The following is a 20,987-nucleotide window of genomic DNA, read 5'->3' as shown; positions in this document are numbered from 1 at the left end:
ACAGAGGCCAAAAGCAATAAAGGATTTTGGGGGAATGTCAAAAGCAAAAGAAAAGTCAAAGATGCTATTGGATGCTTACAAGATGAAAATGGTGAATTGGTTAAGAATGATGTTGAGAAGGCCGAACTTTTAAATTCCTATTTTGTATCTGTTTTCTCTCACAAAGTAGATGTAACATCAACTGATCTTCCCTGTGCTATTAGGGGAATAAAAGAATGCAGGCTATCTATAAGCTGAGAGATGTTGAGGGAACACTTAGCTAACTTAAATGAATTCAAGTCTCAAGGTCCAGATGAATTACATCCTAGGATACTAAAGAAAGCAGCAGAGGTAATTGCTGAACCACTCACCATAATCTTTGAAAACTGCTGGAGAACAGGAGAAGTCCCAGAAGATTGGAAAAGGGGAAATGTTATCCCTATCTTCAAAAAAGGGAAGAAGGTGGATCCAGGAAACTACAGACCTGTGAGCCTGACTTCTATACCGGGAAAGATCTTTGAACAAATTATTAAACATCATGTATGCAAGTACTTGGATGAAAATGGAGTAATTAACCAGAGCCAGCATGGGTTTGTAACAAACAAGTCATGCCAGACTAATCTAATTTCCTTCTATGACAGTATCACTGACTGGGTTGATCAGGGAATTGCGGTAGATATACTATATCTTGACTTTAGTAAAGCATGTGACAAAGTATCTCATACTATATTTATTGAAAAAATGACCAAATATGGGATTGACAAGGCAAATGTTAGGTGGATTCAGAACTGGCTGAGTGATCGTACTCAGAGTGGTCATAAATGGCTGCACATCCAAGTGGAAGAATGTATCAAGTGGGGTACCACAAGGCTCTGTCCTAGGCCCAGTGTTGTTCAACATTTTTATAAATGATCTGGAGGAAGGAATTGATGAGAAACTGATCAAATTTGCCGATGACACAAGGCTAGGAGGGATAGCTAACTAGGGAAGAAAGAGTATTAAAAAAAGATCTAGAAAAGCTTGAACAGTGGGCAGCGACTAACAGAATGGTAGTTAACAAGGAGAAATGCAAAGTCCTACATCTGGGCAAGAAAAATGAAGAAAGCTCATACAGAATGGGAGGAATTGGGCTAAGCAGCACATGTGAAAAAGACTTGGGTATACTAATAGATCATAGACTGAACATGAGTCAACAATGTGATGCAGCAGCCAAAAAGGCAAACACAATTCTGGGATGTATTAAGAGAAACATAGAGTCTAGATCACATGAGGTAATTATCCCCCTCTACTCTTCCTTAGTCAGACCTCATCTGGATCACTGTGTCCAGTTCTGGGCATCCCACTTTAAAAAGACATAGACAAACTGGAGCAAGTTCAGAGAAGAGTTACCAAGATGGTAAGCGGTCTGCAAATTATGTTCTATGAAGAACAGTTAAAGGATCTGGGAAGGTTTAGCTTACAGAAAAGAAGGCTAAGAGGAGACTTAATAGCTGTCTACAAATATCTGAAGGGCTGTCAGTGCAGAGGGATCAGCCCTATTTTCTGCACAAGGAAAGACTAGAAGCAATGGGATGAAACTGAAAGGGAGGAGACACCGATTTAGATATCAGACAGTGAGGGGGATGAATGAGTGGAACAGGTTACCACGGGAGGTGGTGAGTTCTCCTTCAATGGAAGTCTTCAAACAAAGGCTGGACAAATCTCTGTCTGGGATGATTTAGTGAATCCTGCACTGAGCAGGGGGTTGGACCCGATGACCCTGAAGGTCCCTTCGAACTCTACCATTCTATGATTAATGACATCGGGTTCTCTCCAGTAATGTCTGATACACTTCAGCTGGTATTTCCCTCAAGTCATCCTGCAAACGTCTGGCGAGTTCTCTCAAAGAAAATATACAATATTTATATTTCTCCACCCATACCGTACCAGTTTGTCCCAAAGATGTTCAGTGGGGTTCAGATCAGGAGTCTGTGCAGCTGATCCAATTATGAACATCCATATCCTCAAACTAATGTAAAACAGCGTAGGATTTGTGACAAGGCGTATTGTCTTGTTGGAAGTATGGCCGACCATTCCCAGAGTATTGTCAGCAGCACATTGTCTAGTATGTCAAGGGTCACCTGCATGTTCATGGTTCTTGTCTCTACAACCAACGGACTGAGACCATGACACGTAACACATCCCCAGATCATTAAGGACATCTGTACTTAACTATTCGCACAACACACTCGGGCAAAAGGTGTTCCCCAGGCATCCTCCACACCAGGTACGTCCATCTGATTTGAAGATGGAGTAACTTAATTCTTCACTTTATAGAACGTTCTTCCATTACTCAACTGCCCTATGGCAGCACTGTTGTAGACGGACAATGCATTTTTGAGAGAACTCACCAGACATTTGCAGGATGAATGGAGGGAAACCGCTAAAGTGTCAGATATTAGTGCTGCGTCCTTAGGCCCTACTTTCTAAGTATTAACATAAGCAAATCAAATACTATTTATTCTTGCTCAGGTGTCCCTTTTTGTATGATGGTGCAGTGAATTATAAATGGTCTGTATGTACAATATTTGCTGGGAAACTGTAGCTGGCCGACGGTCCCGAGAACTAGAATTTGTTGCTGTGAAATCTGTATTCACCCTAAGTGTATGAGAACTTATAACCTCAACTGTATGTGACTGAAATCAGCCGCTCCTCTTATTATGCTCCTGCACCTATTATTATAAGCCATTGGCTAGTAATTGTAGGTGGCTCTTTTAAAGGGAATGTCCGCTCCTATGAGAAGAATAAGGCAAACTTACGGGCTTGTTTTCCTAGGGGGCTTAATTTTTCTCTGCCGTTAGCGCCGTTGTATATCTGCTGGCTAAATCCGGTACTGCATGAGGTGACACGTTGGATAGGCTCCAACAGCAGAGAGGTTGGCAATATACAGTACGAGAACCCAGCAACCGTCTTCCAACATCGGAGCTGTACAGCCGTAAATCATAATGTCTTCAGACATCAGACAGTGGATTGGAAAGGGTTAAAGGAGCTGAGTCACTGAATCCAGGGATAAGGGTCTAATACTTGCCTTCCTCACCATTCCCCGCGGTACGCTGTCAGCATGCACCCAATAGACTACATAGGCACAGCGGGGAATGGCGAGGAAGGGGAGTATAAGACTTTCAATCCCTGGATTCAGTGTCTCAGCTCCTTGGAGCCCATATGTTTACCTTATGCTTCTCATAGGAGCGGATATTTCCTTTTTAGTGAAGCTTGACATATATGTTAAATCAATAATTATAATAAACTTTATTTGTATAGCGCCAACATATTCCGCAACGCTTACATAGACAGGGGGGATACAGAAAGACAAAATACAAACATTACAGAACCACGGTTACATAGTAATCAATTGATGGAGACAGTAGGGGTGAGGGTCCTGCTCCAACGAGCTTACATACTACAAGTGATGGGGTGATACAGATGGTAAGGGGCTGGAGATGTGCAGGTATGGGGAGGTGGAGAGTGAGCGATGTTATACACAGACAATGGTCAGACATTTAGCCGTGTGACGGCAGGATTGGTGTGACTGCAGGAGCGGTTTATGATGGCTAGCAGGGATTGCAGTCAGTAGGTCAGGGAGCATGTTATCAGGCGGAGTACAGAGGGGTTTGTTTAGGGAATGCGGTATGCCTCCCTGAAGAGGTACGTTTTTAGAGCACGCCTGAAGTTCTGCGAGTCCTGGATTGCTCGGGTAGCCTTTGGTAGTGCGTTCCAGAGGACTGGTGCAATATGCAAGGTTTCTTGATCGTTGGGTTTTACTGGTCTTTGGATAAATTGGGGTTTCTTTTTGTTTTCTTAGAGGTGAATCCGGAGCTGGGAAGACCGAAAATACCAAGAAAGTCATCCAGTACTTGGCTCATGTAGCCTCTTCACATAAGGGAAAGAAGGACCATAATATTCCTGTAAGTTGGAGTTTTCTTATCTGATCAGTCTTATGACCAGGGTCAATACAACTATGTGGAGGTCTCTTGACTTGGAGTCATAGTAGTATCCCTCAGTCCTCCTCACCAGGGGGCTCTACAGGCTCCAGGAGCTCTCATTGACACTACGTGCCGCCCCATGGTGGTTCTGGCAGGTTGTGTGGTGTAGAGCTGATCCTGTCCATGAACATACAGATCAGATCCTAGGGTCAGGATCATTACTCGTGTGGTTAAATTAGGTTGTCCAGCAGTCTGGGAACCTGCTCATTTTTGTTAGAATCCCATGGGTGCATGACTACGTACTTGGGTCAGTACAGGGGGCTCCCGGAAGGAAGTCTTTACATTAAAGGCCTCTGGTGGGTAGAACATTTGGGATTATGAGAGGGCGCTAATAAAAAAGGAACCTCTTGGGTTGATATGTTGTAATCCTTGCCACTGACGTTAGTGCCTTTTCTTGCCGTATGGTTGGCCATTACTTACATTCCATGTTTGGGTGGTGGATTTGGGTGCACTACTTGTTGATTACTACCTTATTACTAACTTGTGTTTGTTTGCCACAACAGACGGAGTCCCCTAAACCCATCAAACATCAGGCAAGTGGATTTCCTCCTCTTACCCACTCTACGTCTTGTAGCATATGTAGCGCCTTCACCCTATGGAAGTAGCCACTTTGTTGGACTCTGTACTTGATTTAGCCCACAATATGGCCACCTGCATTGTGTGGAGGTGACTGGTAGCTCCTGAGTTCTCTCTTCACCCATAAGGATGTATTCAGCTCCATGTATCTCATAGGCCCATTAACAACATAACCATTTCGTTCTTGGTGCTCACATCATTTTAACACTGTCTACTCCTAGATTGGGCAGGTGTTGCACCTCTCCGTAGACTAGCATGGGAGTGACATCTGTCTTAAAGCCATTTTGACACTCCATAAGGGATTGTCGGCCTCTAAAGGAACCTCCCCTAGGCCTGCGAGACCCCCAAAAAAGGCCGTTAGGATGGCGGGGTGGAGGGGTGTCACTTTGAAAGCCATTGGCTACCCCAAATGCCCTTCTGTCATAGTGGGAGGAGGTAGGTCCCGTGTCCAGAGTGCCTCTATAGTAGTCTAATCCCTGTGTTGAATTTGGTGTGCTGCATAAACCATAACCATTAACGTATTTTTTTTTCCCCCTTCCACTGTCATATTGTTAAACTACAGAGTGGATCCTTGTTGTATGTGAGTAGCATGTAGCTCTCCTCCCTTCAACACTTACCAGCACCCAATATTAATTTCTCACGCTCTTTTCACCCTCTCCCCGTCCCCATACACTCTCGCACCCCATCCCTGCTCCGCCTCATACCCTGCCATCATCTCATCTCTGTCCTTGCTCATACCGCACTCTGCATGACACGCTCCCTACATGTCTTCTGTCTAACTTCATCCAGCTGCTCAATCACCATTCCTCACATTTTTTAACACTTTTTTTTTTTCTTTATTCTCTCCCCCCCGAATCGGAAACGCCTGAAGTCTAGGGTTGTGCTTGCATATCTGTCGCATAGCTGCTTATCTTGAATTATTGCTGCGGAATATAGAGTGATCCTTCCTCCCGTTTAAGGATAGTCTCTTCCTTCATTTTTACATTTTTGGGATTATTCACATGGGCACCTGTAATGGGTGAAGGGCCCCCCCCCCCCCTTTTTTTTTTTTGTACATGCATAGACAGAAAATCGCAGGGCAGCGGCGTATTTTGGCCCCTGAATACACACTGTATCCACGGACCAAAATACACATTTGCCTGTGTGAATGCACCCTAAGAATAGGCTCATTTCATCAAGTCTGGGAGTGTTAGTGATAGGTGCTGTGTAAAGTGCTAAAGTAAACGAAAGCCGCAAGGATCAATAATCCCCCCCCCCCCCCCCCCATATCATCGGCTCTACTAAATGTGAGCCCAACCGCCCCCCTTCCTCCTGCAGGGTACAGGTGCTGCAAAGGAGCAGCGTACACCCCCACTCTCCTCCCGGTCTTCTCGCTTGCAGTCGGGTGCTTCCAGTCTCCTCTCGGCCCAAAGAAGCTCCATATGTGGACCGTTGCGTCACTTGAGCTCCGGACATGTGTGTTCAATGGACGCCCGTGACAGATGCCATACGTTGCCATCCATTAGACCCAGGTTTTGGTTCTTTTAAAATACTGGACACCGCGCCATGGAATAGATTACTACGTATAAATGGAAGGTGCGATGTAAACAGGCCCTGAGCTGTCTGGGGACAAACTTGCTGATTTCTAGTAATCCGTGAAATGGTGAGTTCAGCTCTCTATATACCGTGCTTCCCCCAAAAAAGACACTGTCTTATATTAATTTTTACCCCCAAAATGGCAGTGTTTCCTATTTTCGGGGGGGGGGGGGGGTCTTTGGTGGCGCTGCGGAAAACTACGTCGTCCTCGTATCACAGCTGAGTTTCTGCTGGTGACGGGGCTTTGAATACCTTGCCTCCAGTAAAGCGAGTGCTGTGATTGGCTGCTGGCGCTCAATTAGCCAATCACAGCCATTTTAGCTAGGTCCTATTTTTGGGGGAGACCTTATATTTCAAGCCCCCCACGAAAACCCGATAGATCTTACTATCGTGGTAGGACGTATTTTTGGAGAACCACAGTGTATGTATGTGTGTATATTATATTGGTGTGTGTATAGATCTACACACCTGTTTTATGTAGGTTATTTCTGTATACAACCTGTAAAGTAGCGTTCAGATGTTACAATTGTCCTATATGGTAACCCCGTTCCCCTCGGGCATTAATCGTTCACCGGGGTGTATACTGAGGGGGAGTACTGCAGAAACGAAACTCTGCAGGGTTTTTCCTCTGCAAGATGTAGATGGCAATCATCTACCCAGAAGTTGTGGCGCTCGGCTAATAAGTGCGATTGTAGTGAACAAAGCCTCCTGGCCGCGGGCGAGCTGCCGGCGCGGGGGAGACGTACAAAGTGCCTGATTTATTGTCTAATAAGGACATTTCCATAAACGTGCTTCTCTTGTTCGCTGCTCTTTTGTTCTGCGCTGTCACATGCAAGGTGCTATTATATTGGGGGGGGGGGGGGGGGTAGTCATCGGAACCTGCCGCCGTGGCTTGTTAATCGTGAGGGATATTTAGTATGGGGGAAGTAGCAATGTCAGGAATGAATCGGGTTATAAAACAGCTATTTTCTATTAGGAGCCATTGCAGATATGACACCCAGCTTTCCCCGATTCCTGAATGGCAGCCCCATCCAGAGAGCCAAGGATATGTGTTTAAATGTCCGGGTGATATCCGCCATGGTGTGTAATCATCCACTATCCATAGAGAAAGCTGTTGATCAATTGGGGCAATAATAAACTCTTGGTATCTCCTATGGAGATGCCAGTGCATTGTGTTGCCAGAAATCAAAGGATTTTAATCATCACCTTTTCCATCAGATGTCATTCTGGTAGAAATCTCAATAGTAACATTTTGTCTGTCTGCACCCATCACTAGGGGGCGATGAGGAGCTTACTGCAGACACATTTTAGCTCCCTTTAAGTCACCTGCAATGTCCATTCCGTCAATGTAGTTTGTTTGTCACATGTGTTTAGTTAGTTTATTCCAAAATGTGTCGAACTAGAAAAAGCGTACATACCTGTAGTGCCGCTAGTTGGAGGTATCCCCTCCACCGTACGTTTTCATGTGAATGTATGCCTCTCTCTCTATAGGGTGAGTTGGAGCGCCAGCTGCTACAGGCCAATCCTATTTTAGAGTCTTTCGGGAATGCCAAGACGGTCAAGAATGACAACTCATCCCGCTTTGTAAGTGCCAAAGGTTGTAAGTTGGGTCCGAGAGCCAGACTATATCCTACATCTCCCATGTTGGGGAAGTCTTTGTTCCAAAAATGACTCCCACGAAAATAGCTAAAGCATTTAACCCTTTCCAATCCACTGTCTGACGTCTGAAGACATTCTGATTAAAGGCTGTACAGCTCCGATGTCGGAAGACGTCCGGAAGGGTATTCTCACCGAATATTGCCGGCCGCTCTGTTGTCGGGGGGCCTCTCCAGCATGTTCCATACCGCAGTACTAGCTCTAGCCAGCAGATGGTGCCTTTATATAATGGCAGAAAGAGGAAGCCCCCTAGGAAAACCCTGAATCCAAAATTGGATTGTAAAGGGTTAAAGAAGCATTCTAGGAATTATTTTTCTGTTTATTTAATAGGCTATTAATTACAGATCCTGTTATATATGCCTGTTTCAGTGGACGTGCCGGATGTTAGCTGTCATTTTGGCGGCTTCCTCTCTTATGGTTCCCATAATGCCGCCTACATTTCCCATTCTGCTTCTGGCTCTGCGGTGACGGTCACAGTGCGGCAGACTCTATGTATCCCTGTGTGATGCAGCTTCACACTGCTCTCTCGTGCCTCCTGCTTCTGGTGGGGTGAGCAGTGTGAAGCCGGATCTCATAAGATACACTGTAGTTGGTGCATATAGCATGTACAGATAGTATACCCAGGATGGTAACCTATTGTGTTTTGGCCATGCTTTTGTGTACATATTAGATGCAAAAAAGGGCCAAAATTCCTTAGTGATTGACTTTGGGATCGCTCATCGCTGGGGGCCAAGGGGCAAGTAGGAATCTGCAAATTTCAGAATGTAATTATCATTTATTCCTATGGGGCAATTCTGATATATATATTTTTTTTCACCCTTCTCCAGGGCAAGTTCATCCGGATAAACTTTGACGTGACCGGTTACATTGTGGGGGCCAATATTGAGACCTGTATCCTCTACTTCTGTGTGCTAACCTCTCATCCCATCACCAGATGCTCGGCTTCACCAAATAGCGGGATGTCGCTGCTGCTTTAAGCTACTCAACTTTCCCGTTCCACACGAGTACCAAATTGGGTTTAATTCAAATCAAAAAATCAAATCATGGTATTTGTATAGCGCCAACTTATTCCGCAGCGCTTTCAGGTAATTATTACTTATTACCCCCCACCAAGCTGGGTTCTCATTTTACCGACCTCGGAAGGATGGAAGGCTGAGTCAACCTTGAGCCGGCTACCTGATTCATGTGGGAATCGAACTTGCAACCTCCAGGTCGTAGGCGAGAGCTTACACTCCCAAATCTGTGTACAGTAAATAAAATGAATTGATGGCATCTGCTTTATCGTACAGGGTATGGATATTAGCTGGGAATTCCTAAAATGGTCAGTCTCGCACCCGTGTTGTGTCTCTGAAGGGGAAGTATTTTTACTGACTTGATCTCGTCTGAATCTGATACAGATGTTGCTGCGTTCCTCTGGCAGCTGGCAGTACGACCTGCTTGGCTGGGTATATAATTGAAACTGCGGCTCCTTTTACGCGCAGTAATAAATCGTCTGCACGCGGGAACAGGGACAGAATTCACTCTTTAATTTTCTTTTAACTATAATCGTTCCCTGTAAAAAGGCCCTTAGTTGATTGGTGGAAGCGAAGTTCATCGATGTATAAACGATTTAGTACTTTGTATTATCTGACTGTGGTTGGACTCGTTGGATCACAGTGCGGTACCCCCTTATGTATCTAGAAATGTGTAAGCATGGGCAGCAGGTAGGCTGCAGGTGCCCCCATTTAGGCCCCCGGCTCCCCACTATCCCATAGCTCACTTTATAGTGGAAGCATAACAATCTTGGACTAGAGGTGGCGGTATAACAAACCGTAGTTGCTTCCTGGCGATGTCGGAGAGTGGCCTCTACCGTGGGCATGTGGATGGTATAGTACATAGAAATCATGTGGTTGATGGGCAACACACTGCTGCCTTGGCCTGTCCACTGCTGCCTTGGCCTGTCCACTGCTGCCTTGGCCTGTCCACTGCTGCCTTGGCCTGTCCACTGCTGCCTTGGCCTGTCCACTGCTGCCTTGGCCTGTCCACTGCTGCCTTGGCCTGCCCACTGCTGCCTTGGCCTGCCCACTGCTGCCTTGGCCTGCCCACTGCTGCCTTGGCCTGCCCACTGCTGCCTTGGCCTGCCCACTGCTGCCTTGGCCTAGCCACTGCTGCTCATGTAAATTAACCCATTGAAATCAACGGGTTCTGTCCTTTTGCGTAGAACGCACACAAATTTCATTTTTTTCCTTCCTTACATTACCCTGTGAAGTCTTCTTCATATTCACAAGCTTATCCTTTCCGCCAAAACCTTTTCATTAATGGATCCTGCTGAGGTCTCTACAAGCCCAGAGTCTTGTGTACTCGTTATCTCATGTTACTACCCCGGGACCCGCTGTTTATATGTTGTGCCGAGGACTGTTGTTAGTAGGGACACCATGGACGAAGCTCAACCCAACCTGGGGCATTTCTCTGCTGCAGGGAAACTCAATATCATTCCTCAGATTCTTCACAGCGCCAAGTTTTAGATGAATTTCAGCTTTTCTTAATTAAAACCACTCTACTCCTCTCCGGTGCGGGACTGATAGAACGCAGCACAGTGCTGAAGAAAAGCGGAAAAATGTGTATGTACTTACCTGTCTATGGATATATAGCTGCCATGGGATTGGTGTTTATTGGCACGCAGTAACCTGCCCATCAAGGGTCAATATATAGAGCATCCCCATATGTTAGGCTCCTCTAATAGCTCTTGGCCATTCGACACTTCAGGCAGGACCCGTGTTAGTTCATGAGGCCCAGTTTTAAACTGACATCTTGGGCTCCTTTTACACGGACCGGTAAACTATTCGCAATTATATTCTGAATTACACTCGCAAATCGTTCAGTGGTTTACATCCGCTGTGCCCTCCTTGGATGGGTGCAACGTTCTCCAGTCATCAGGGACGTCGCCTGTTAGAAGGGGCTGGTTAAATAAATCGGCCATTACAGGTTGGAGTTCTTAAAGACCTCTGGGGTGGACGTTGTCTGGACCCGCCACCTTTATAACATCCGCCTCTGAGGTCCTGCCGAGTGTTTGCATCTTCTAGAAAATCTATGCTTGGTTTGCCCATTATTCACTTTGTAAACTCCTTAATTCCAGTCTCCAGACTTGTTAGAAAAGTCTCGAGCCATCCGACAAGCCAAGGATGAGAGGACCTTTCATATCTTCTACCAGCTGCTTGCTGGATCAGGAGAACATCTGCAATGTAAGTCTTGGTGGTCTTGTCCATCCATCACTGTTGTCCTATAGCAGATAGAGTGCATGTTGTGGAATATCACATGGCCAACCAGGTATGGAGAAGACGGCCTTGTTAACCTTGCGTCTTTTTCTGACTACAGCCGATTTACTACTGGAGGGCTTCAACAACTACAAATTTGTCTCTAATGGCTACATACCTATCCCTGGGCAGCAGGACAAGGACAACTTTCAAGAGACCATGGAAGCGATGCACATCATGGGCTTCTCTCATGATGAGATACTGTGTAAGTCAGATAATTTGGTGGTTCAGATCCCATTTTTAGAGTTGTTGTTTCTTCATGGCTGAAGAGCCATCAGTTGGACACCGTTGATCTAGGGTTGTGGTTGACCTTTTACCTACTAGATAATCTCGGAAGTGAGGACTAGTATTTAAACTGTATACCTTGTATACCCACTCTCGTATGTCCCTTCTCTCTTCTCCCACAGCTATGCTGAAGGTAGTTTCTGCAGTTCTTCAGTTTGGAAACATTATCTTCAAGAAGGAGAGGAACACCGACCAAGCATCTATGCCAGAGAATACAGGTAGGTGGGCTTTGGACCAGAGACTTCTATAAAGTTGGGTTGGAAAACGTTTCAATGTTTAACGTAAGCACTGCTTCATTCACTTCTGAGAATAAAGAGCCTCTTGTGGCGCTGAGTGTTACAATAGCGGAAATGCAGTCCTAAGCTCTCGCTCACGACCTGAAGGTTGTGTGGGTTCAATCCCCGCGTGGTCCAGGTAGCCGGCTCAAGGTTGACTCAGCCTTCCGAGGTCTGTAAAATGAGTACCCAGCTTGGGTAACTTTATTTTACTTCTGTGTAACTGACAAGGGATAGTCAAGCACATCCTTGTAGATATGACCCCAGGCGGAGGTAACATGTTATCACCCATCCTTACCGCAGAGCATACTTGCTCTCTGTCACACATGGAGGTCTTTTTTTCCTGCAGAAAAGGTGAGAACTTGCTCATCTACTCACTCTTTATGTAATTTGGCAGTTTGATTCCATCAGCCAAATGTTTACCGGAGAGCTGTGTCAAGTCACACGAACAGCCGCATCACACGGCAGTCAATAGTTCATGGATTTTACACTCCTCCCTATCCTGTATTGACCCAGTCTTTGGCGTAAAACATACTGACTCCTATAGAGATACCGCTTACATGCGACAGTCGGTATTAACTGTTATCAGACAGGAAGATCTGACACATTTTCACACCGATTAGAACTATAATTTTCAAGTAAAGGCCTTTTTACAGGGGCCGACAGCCGTTCAGACAGCTGCACCAGCGCTGAGGTCACCACTAAGGTCGTCGGCGCCTCGTGCAGAGCATTCAAACTGAAAGCCGCGCCGGCGGCTCATGGGCTTCTCGTCTGCTTTTCACTCAGTGCTTCACCTCCTATGGGAAGCGCGGAGTGAGGAGCTTTTACACAGGATGACAAGCCAACGGGTGCCAGCAAGGTTGTTTTTTTAATTTTTTTTTTTTTAAGGGGACTGAAAAGTCCGCTTAAACAACCGCGAATGACAAGTGAGCGTTTTTTGGGGTTTTTTTTGCTTCACTCTGATTATCGCTCACTTTCGCTCGTTTGAACCACTTTTGAGCGATATAATCATTGTGCTTAAATGGGCCTTAACTCCTCAACAGAAATCTGTATGTAACCACTTTCGAATAGACATTATATGGCTCTTTTCTTGCGTCCGCATTGGATACAACACACAATCTTCCCGCAGGTGATCAGGCTTGCAGCGCTCTGTGGTTCAGATGAACCTTCGGGATATTCAGGTGTTTTGGACGCAGTTTGTCGGTGAAAAAGCACCCTTTTTAGGCCGTCTCAAAGCAGCCATAATTAATGCATGTAGACCTATGTAATCCCCAATTTGCAAAAATTGTTTGCAAAGTCTTGCGTTTTTGGTGTTTCTCTGAAACCCAGAGCTGTGACTGCAGACACACGTGGTTTGTATTAGCTCCTCATAACAGGGTTTGTTGCTGAATGTATTCTGTTACAAGGCTTGGCTTAAGAACACATTTTAGTTGCAAATTTAAATTTTTCATACACTTTTTGCTCATAATTACTGTTTGATACAAAGTTGCCTGAAGGTAGATGAGTGTAATGGTGAAGTTGTATGCATGGTATGGAGCGCTCACAGATTTGGTGGTCTGGAAGCTGTCTGCGTTGTGCAGCCAAGTCCTGCATGGCCTTGGTTTCCTATATGAGTAGACAAGCTCTTGTTGATGATGATGTATGAACTTTGCACGCCGTCGTCTGTAAACTGCTGCCTGCATTTGGTTTTAGGCACAAATAAATGTTTTAGTGCATTATTTTTTTTTTAAATCCTGTTTGACCCAAAAAGTTTTGCACTTTTTGACAAGGTGCCAGGTTCCGATTTCAGAAAATATAAGGGTACGGGAGTTAAATGTTTTATAACTTGGGTTGTATTTGTACATGTCCAAAGTGTGAATTATCCTCGCTACCAGAAGTGCAACATATAGGAGTGCTACTGTAAATGCCTACACTTACCGCTATGTACAATACTTCATGCTCATCCGGTAACCCGAGCTTCAGATGACCCGTGTGCCGTAGCTCCTCCCTGTTGGTAATTTGCGTCTAATCAGTTTCCAGAAGTCGGGCTGGGGCTCGGTAGAGGCAGCATCTACATAGCGTGTTCTCAGTGTTTATTTTCATTGGGTTCGGACTGTGGAGAACAGAGCGGAGGCCAAGAATCTGCAGCCATCTCTCCAAACCCCAAGGAATGTGTGTAAGCCAAGGCAAAGCAATGCTCTCTGGACGCGCTAACCTATTGTTTCCCGCAGTGCAGGAATTTATTATAAGCTCTGGTCCAGATCCTCCAACGGTCTTTATAATGTGATCGCGGCCTCCCATGATGCCCTGCGCTTTCAGAGCACTCAACCCATCAATCCACAGCTAACACTCTGCATTCCCGGTGACTGACAGATTGTGCCGGAGGTTCTCGTTTCGCCCCAGTTAAATAAGCAGAGAACAATACATTGTATATAGCCGCCTTTATGGATTAGCAGATGCCCCTCATCCAGAAAGTCTCTTAATCTGGCTGTAGGTAACAGATGCAATATATGATCAGATGGGACTTTCCTCTTGCTCAGTCTGTATGAAGGCTCTCTCATCACAAGCTTTTTTTATGACCATCTGGTAAGCCAGAATATCTGCTAAATCAACACCTAGCTGGTGCTTGGATGCCAAATTAAAGAGTTTTAATCTCCATGGCTGCCCCATTATCTACTGTTCCCACTCTGCATGCAGCTGCCCTCTCAAATTTATACCCCTTCCAGTCTTAAATAGGTGCACATTAAAGAGGTCCCCCTTCCTTCCTTCCTTCCTTTCTTCCTTCCTGGGGGACCCTTGTTTCCAAGCACATAGCTTCTTCCAGCTCAGGTCTGAGTAAGAGCAGGAAGTTCTGGGACTCCTAAGTTTGCGGACCTCTTCAAAGTCTCGTTCCTGATGCAAGTGGAGATTGACATTTATTGGGGTAATTAGTTAAGAAATAATAAGGTTTGAGAAGTCCGGAGGGCGAATAAGGACAATGTTAAAAGGGAGTACATAAAATAGAAAGGGGGTTCTATAACACAATTGTATTCCCATAAGCTCCTCCTTGGCCATTCTGCAGATCCAAGAGAGGCTGGTGAGACACTTCCTTACATTATTAACTTAGTAACTGACCATTAAGTAGCTCTTATGCCCCCTAGTTGAACAGAAATTGTAATCTACAGGATGCTTTTACTAGGTGTTGCATATACAATGACGGGGAGGCCCCATAGTGCACACTTTTGTGCCCCTCGCAGTCATTCTGCGGAGCCAAGATAGGCTGGTGATGTACTTTCTTAGGTTACATGTCAGCTAACCCCTCATTGACACTTTTGATGAACAATAGGGGAAATTGTACCCCTGGTTTACGAATACCCTAGAACGCCTTCTGTGTAATAATTACTTGACATTTTAATACTTTGCCTATATTCGGAAAATAAGACCATTGTTTTGCCTCGTGTGGCAAGGCAGCGGTAATGCAGTCCTGAGCGCTCGCTCACAACCTGAAGGTTGCGGGTTCAGTCCCCGCTTGAGTCAGGTAGCCGACTTGAGTTTGACGCAGCTTTCCATCCTTCCGAGGTCGGTGAACTGGGTACCCGGCTTCCTGGAGGGTAAAAGATGCCTGGGGAAGGCAATGGCAAACCACCCCGCAAAAACAGTCTGCCGAGAAAACGTCCTGATGTGACGTCACCCGAGGGGTCGGTCATGACTCCGGGGGACTTGACCTTTTGTCCGGTGGTGATTAAATCCGAGTTTCTCAGTATACACGGCCACGTCTGTTCTTGCAGGCTATATTAGTAAGCAGAATGCGTTCAGTTCCAAGTACAGGGGTAGCGAGGAGGTGAGCTGTGTGCTCGACATAGACCCGGTGCGAGAACTTACCCTGTCTTCACTTTCCAGCCGCACAGAAACTCTGCCATCTGCTGGGCATGAACGTCATGGAGTTTACCCGAGCCATCCTCACTCCGCGCATCAAAGTGGGTCGGGACTACGTGCAGAAGGCGCAGACAAAGGAGCAGGTGAGCGGAGGCCCCGTCGAGGGCATGATGCCGGCAGAGGAAGCTGGAAACTGGCACTGATCTGTTCGGAAACTAAGTAGTTATGTTTATGTACCTGAGGGTATCCAAGTTCAGGTTTAGGCGTCTCACAAGTTTGTAAGATTGTGGGATTAAGGCTTCTTACTGTATATTTCAATAAAGTGTGCGACCGCTGAAGTAACATTAATATCTATATAGCGGTTGGCACCCATTGGTTACATATAGTGTCTCATGATGAAACCTTCTCTGCCTCCGGCCCCCACTATGTTTACAGAATACGGGTTTGTTATAGGAGCTGTTTAATATCATAAGTAGCGAGTTCCTCCTAGTGGAGGCAGCATTATTTAACCCCTCAAGGACGCGGACCTTTTTTTGCCACCTTGAAGACTGGGTGACCAAAGAAAGCACTTTTTGATGTTGTGTATATCTTTTTTTTTTTTTTCTGACCATCGTGCAGAATAAACAATGTGTTACTTTGATAGATCAGACAAAAGCAGCCATTCTAAGTTTGTGGTTTTTTTTTTGTTTTTTTATTTTGTATAAAGGGAGTTTGAAACTCTTATTACCAGGACTCCAACCACTGTAAATATAATGTAATTAGCACAAAATATTGTTCCTAAAAGTAAAATTGTCCAGCTTTGAGGTCCTCTGTACTTTTAATTCAGACCACCAATAGGAACTGTGTGATAGTTACTGGTTTTTTTTGTTCTCTTTTTACAGGCGGACTTTGCAATAGAGGCTTTGGCCAAAGCTACTTATGAGCGTCTCTTCCGCTGGTTGGTCCATCGGATCAACAAAGCTCTGGATCGCACCAAGCGCCAAGGAGCCTCCTTTATCGGCATCCTAGATATTGCTGGCTTTGAGATTTTTGAGGTTTGTTTTTACTGTTTCCATTAAAGACCAGTTTCTCCAAGTAAGAGTTAAAAGAACCTTTTCTCAAACCCTGTTTAATTAGTTCCCCCTTTAACACTTTTATTGCCAAGAGTATAGCTCATATGTCTTGCAAGAAGGCACTGCAGTAGCTAAGAATGTATAAGTCCATACGTGATGATACTGACTCTCTCAGGCTGTGTTGTCTCTAGAGCTTTTATCTTGGTCTTGTTAAAAGCCAAGAATCTTTGCCTCTAGTTGCCGATGCACCCTGGGTGTAGGTTGAAGTGGGAGCTACATATAACTGCACTTCACTGCCACCTGTGTTTCTACAGACTCGAGATTGCAGCTAGACAAACATTGAATCACTAGCTGTTGCCTATCCTGAGACAACAGCCAGTGCACTCTTCAACCAGAGTTGGCAAAGGCGGCATGCTGACTGGCTGCATGGAGCAGTATGGATCCTTCCCCTGCATGACTGTATATAAGTTGTGGAGAGGGAAGAATTAACACTTAAAGGGGTTGTCCCGCGCCGAAACGGATTTTTTTTGTTTTTTTTTTTTAACCCCCCCACCCCCCCACCCGTTCGGCGCGAGACAACCCCGATGCAGGGGTTAAAAAAACAAACCGCTCAGCGCTTACCTGAATCCCGGGGGTCCGGCGTCTTCATACTTACCTGCTGAAGATGGCCGCCGGGGTCTGCTCCCTCCGTGGACCGCAGCTCTTCTGTGCGGTCCATTGCCGATTCCAGCCTCCTGATTGGCTGGAATCGGCACGTGACGGGGCGGAGCTACACGGAGGCGGCATTCTGCACGAGCGGCTCCATAGAAGAGAGCAGAAGACCCGGACTGCGCAAGCGCGGCTAATTTGGCCATCGGAGGGCGAAAATTAGTCGGCTCCATGGGAACGAGGACGCTAGCAACGGAGCAGGTAAGTAAAAAACTTTTTATAACTTCTGTATGGCTCATAATTAATGCACAATGTACATTACAAAGTGCATTAATATGGCCATACAGAAGTGTATAGACCCACTTGCTGCCGCGGGACAACCCCTTTAAGTTAATCAAGTTGTCCCAATCAGAGTATCCGTGACTCTGATTTCCATATATAGGAGTCTGAGCACTTAGTCACCAATCTACATGCAGACATCGGTCATCTGAGTGATTTACATCACTCGGATGTCAAAAGTGGAGGACTCGTGAAAGAAGTAATATAATTCATAAATTGGTGGCATAGTGCGTTATATAACCTATTCATTGTAATCCAGTTACTTGGTTATGGAACATGCGACTGTCATTAGGCTCAGTTATGATCTAGATAGTTCACAGTGCTGGGCCCTTCATAGGTCCTTATAATTTACATAGGTTTGTAAAGTTATTCAAAATCCTATACCCTTATCTGATATCCTGACGTATATTCTACCCTAAGCATTTGATAGATGGTGAATGGGGAGGTTAGGGACCTGGGCACGGTTTCCTCTAAGCCTATCCGTACAGTAGTATTGACCTACAACACCCTAACCTTTTATAAAGCTGCCAGATATACAGGGTCACATAGCACGCAGGCATGTAATATTAACCTCTGGCCAAAACCTATTTTCTTCACCCCTGCACCCCCTCACCTGATTGCTTGTCACACTCTGGGCTTCCATTTATATTGCAGTCACTTTCGTGCAGTGCAGCCTCCTGTCTGATGCTTGTCAGGAAGCATCTTGATGCAGAGATATGTCCCTGCTGCCTCTAGAACTATTCTGTTTTAGAGAAAGGATTTCACGCTCATGATGCATTAGCACAACATCACATGAGCAGGTAGAGCCTGTACCATCTCTGCCTGTTGGGAGTATAATTACCTCTACAGAGCATAAGTATACAGTCAGGAGGCCAAATCGTCATTTCCTTCATTATAGTTGTGTGACAGGAGCCTCTAATCATCAGTAGTAACGGTTTGTCTCCCCTTTTTGAAGCACTTGTGTGGTAGAGTCCATCACACAGAAATTAGGTTAACTGAAAAACTGACTTTTTGAGTTGGAAAACAAATCCGAGTAAATCTCAGGTGATTAGAATGAGATCACATGACCTACCTGAAGGAGGACTCAATAAAGTTTCAGATAGAAAGCAAGAACTAACCAAGGTAAAACTAGCTGACCTATATACTGGGGGACTAGTTACATAATGAAAATTAATACTAAAAAACACTAATACTCGCATCCCTGGTTATCTAGTACTGTGAAAGGATTAATAGTATTATCCCTGCTGTTCTAGGGCAGTGAAAATGTTAGTTGGTATTCCCGTTGGCCCAAGTCAGCTCATGAGGTTAAGGTCATAATCCCTGGTGCTCTAGCACACTGAATGGGTTACTGTAGGGATCCCTGATCTAGCACAGTGAATGGGTTACTGTAGGAATCCTTGATCTAGCACAGTGAATGGGTTACTCTGGGGATCCTTGATCTAGCACAGTGAATGGGTTAATGCAGGGATCCTTGATCTAGTACAGTGAATGGGTTACTGTAGGAATCCTTGATCTAGTACAGTGAAAGGGTTACTGTAGGAATCCTTGATCTAGCACAGTGAATGGGTTACTGTCGGGATCCTTGATCTAGCACAGTGAATGGGTTACTGTCGGGATCCTTGATCTAGCACAGTGAATGGGTTACTGTCGGGATCCTTGATCTAGCACAGTGAATGGGTTACTGTAGGGATCCTTGATCTAGCACAGTGAATGGGCTACTGTTGGGATCCTTGATCTAGCACAGTGAATGGGTTACTGTGGGGATCCTTGATCTAGCACAGTGAATGGGCTACTCTGGGGATCCTTGATCTAGCACAGTGAATGGGTTACTGTGGGGATCCTTGATCTAGCACAGTGAATGGGCTACTCTGGGGATCCTTGATCTAGCACAGTGAATGGGTTACTCTGGGGATCCTTGATTTAGCACAGTGAATGGGTTACTCTGGGGATCCTTGATCTAGCACAGTGAATGGGTTACTCTGGGGATCCTTGATCTAGCACAGTGAATGGGTTACTCTGGGGATCCTTGATCTAGCACAGTGAATGGGTTACTCTGGGGATCCTTGATCTAGCACAGTGAATGGGTTACTCTGGGGATCCTTGTTCTAGCACAGTGAACGGGTTAAGTTTCAGGGTAATGGAAGGGTGGTTAATGCTGCATGCCTGGGGTCCAGTCTTCTGTAATGGGAGGTTGGTGGTCCCGCTTCCTGGACTGTGCACCTGTAATATATGGCTGCACAGGTCTCTCTAATAATCGGGCAGAGCACTGCTGGATCACTCAGCCCTATGATAAAGGGAGGGCTCAGGGAAGAGGCATACTTTAGGCTGCATGGCTATAGTGCTCCAGCCACATCCTTATCTGCAAGGCTATAAATCGTCTATGTCCCTGATGTCCTGCTAATAGCGCCACTCACTGGTCGATTTTCATTTTTTTTTTTTTTTTTGCAGCTAAACTCTTTTGAGCAGCTCTGCATTAATTACACAAATGAGAAGTTGCAGCAGCTCTTCAACCACACCATGTTCATCCTGGAGCAGGAGGAGTACCAGCGGGAGGGCATTGAGTGGAACTTCATCGACTTTGGTCTGGATTTGCAACCTTGCATTGACCTCATCGAGAGGCCGGTAAGTCCTGCAGGCTTACTACAGGTAATTTGACGCTTTCCATTGGGAAAACCTGTCCAGCCCATTTACCTGGGATCTTGGTGTCTCTGCCCCTACCTACCTTCATACTTCTATGGTAGTTTAGCAGAGGATATTCTGCGCCATAGACGTTGATGGGATAGTTCTTGCAAGCCAGCAGATTTATCCCACTTCAGTTCACAGTGATGTCCTGTTGGGCCTCCTGACATTTGTCTTTCAGTGTTGTACATAGCCTCGTTCTTCCATCATCTAAATGTCTGAAACCCCTCCGCTTCATTCACCCATGTATGTTCTCTGCAGGCGAACCCTCCTGGAGTCCTTGCTCTGCTGGATGAGGAGTGCTGGTTCCCCAAGGCCACAGACAAGACTTTTGTGGACAAGCTGGTCCAGGAACAAGGCACGCACTCCAAATTCCAGAAGCCGCGGCAGCTAAAGGACAAGGCTGACTTCTGTATCATTCATTATGCTGGCAGGGTAAATCACTTTACTGCACTGTGGTGATTGTATATGTGACCAGCTCCGTCGCAGGCATCGGCTGTAAGATTGTGGCATAGGCCTCATGTTCACGGGAGCCCGCAGCGGAGTCTCATCGTGCCCGCGGCCAAGGACACTGCGTTTACCTCTCCGGGTCTTCTATTCCCGGGTCTGTGGCAGCGCCGGCGTCACACAGTGTGTGTGTGTGTGTGTGTGTGTGTGTGTGTGTGTGTGTGTGTGTGTGTGTGTGTGTGTTTTTAAAAAAAATTTTTTTAAACTCCTGCTTTTGGCTTTAATGGAAACCGTCCAATCCGTGGCCTATCCGCAATTCAATTGCAG

The 20,987-nt window shown here is 45.7% G+C and overlaps 1 protein-coding gene across 2 annotated transcripts in view; it reads left to right on the top strand.

The window, feature by feature from the left end:
• MYH10 (myosin heavy chain 10) overlaps window positions 1–20,987 on the top strand; it is a 94,993-nt gene that overhangs the window by 47,538 nt on the left and 26,468 nt on the right. Inside the window, exons 5-16 of one of the 2 annotated variants that reach the window (XM_066586557.1) lie at window positions 3,821–3,923; window positions 4,505–4,534; window positions 5,140–5,157; window positions 7,644–7,736; window positions 8,636–8,699; window positions 10,931–11,029; window positions 11,163–11,306; window positions 11,509–11,604; window positions 15,520–15,638; window positions 16,377–16,529; window positions 19,983–20,156; window positions 20,475–20,648. In XM_066586557.1, the coding sequence (XP_066442654.1) occupies window positions 3,821–3,923; window positions 4,505–4,534; window positions 5,140–5,157; window positions 7,644–7,736; window positions 8,636–8,699; window positions 10,931–11,029; window positions 11,163–11,306; window positions 11,509–11,604; window positions 15,520–15,638; window positions 16,377–16,529; window positions 19,983–20,156; window positions 20,475–20,648 (1,267 nt within the window). The remainder of the gene's footprint in view (window positions 1–3,820; window positions 3,924–4,504; window positions 4,535–5,139; window positions 5,158–7,643; window positions 7,737–8,635; window positions 8,700–10,930; window positions 11,030–11,162; window positions 11,307–11,508; window positions 11,605–15,519; window positions 15,639–16,376; window positions 16,530–19,982; window positions 20,157–20,474; window positions 20,649–20,987) is intronic. The other variant, XM_066586558.1, reaches the window with a different exon arrangement.

Source organism: Eleutherodactylus coqui, chromosome 13, assembly GCF_035609145.1.
Source record: "Eleutherodactylus coqui strain aEleCoq1 chromosome 13, aEleCoq1.hap1, whole genome shotgun sequence".
In the NCBI taxonomy this organism is placed as follows: domain Eukaryota; kingdom Metazoa; phylum Chordata; class Amphibia; order Anura; family Eleutherodactylidae; genus Eleutherodactylus; species Eleutherodactylus coqui.
This window is presented reverse-complemented; position numbering and strand designations above follow the sequence as displayed.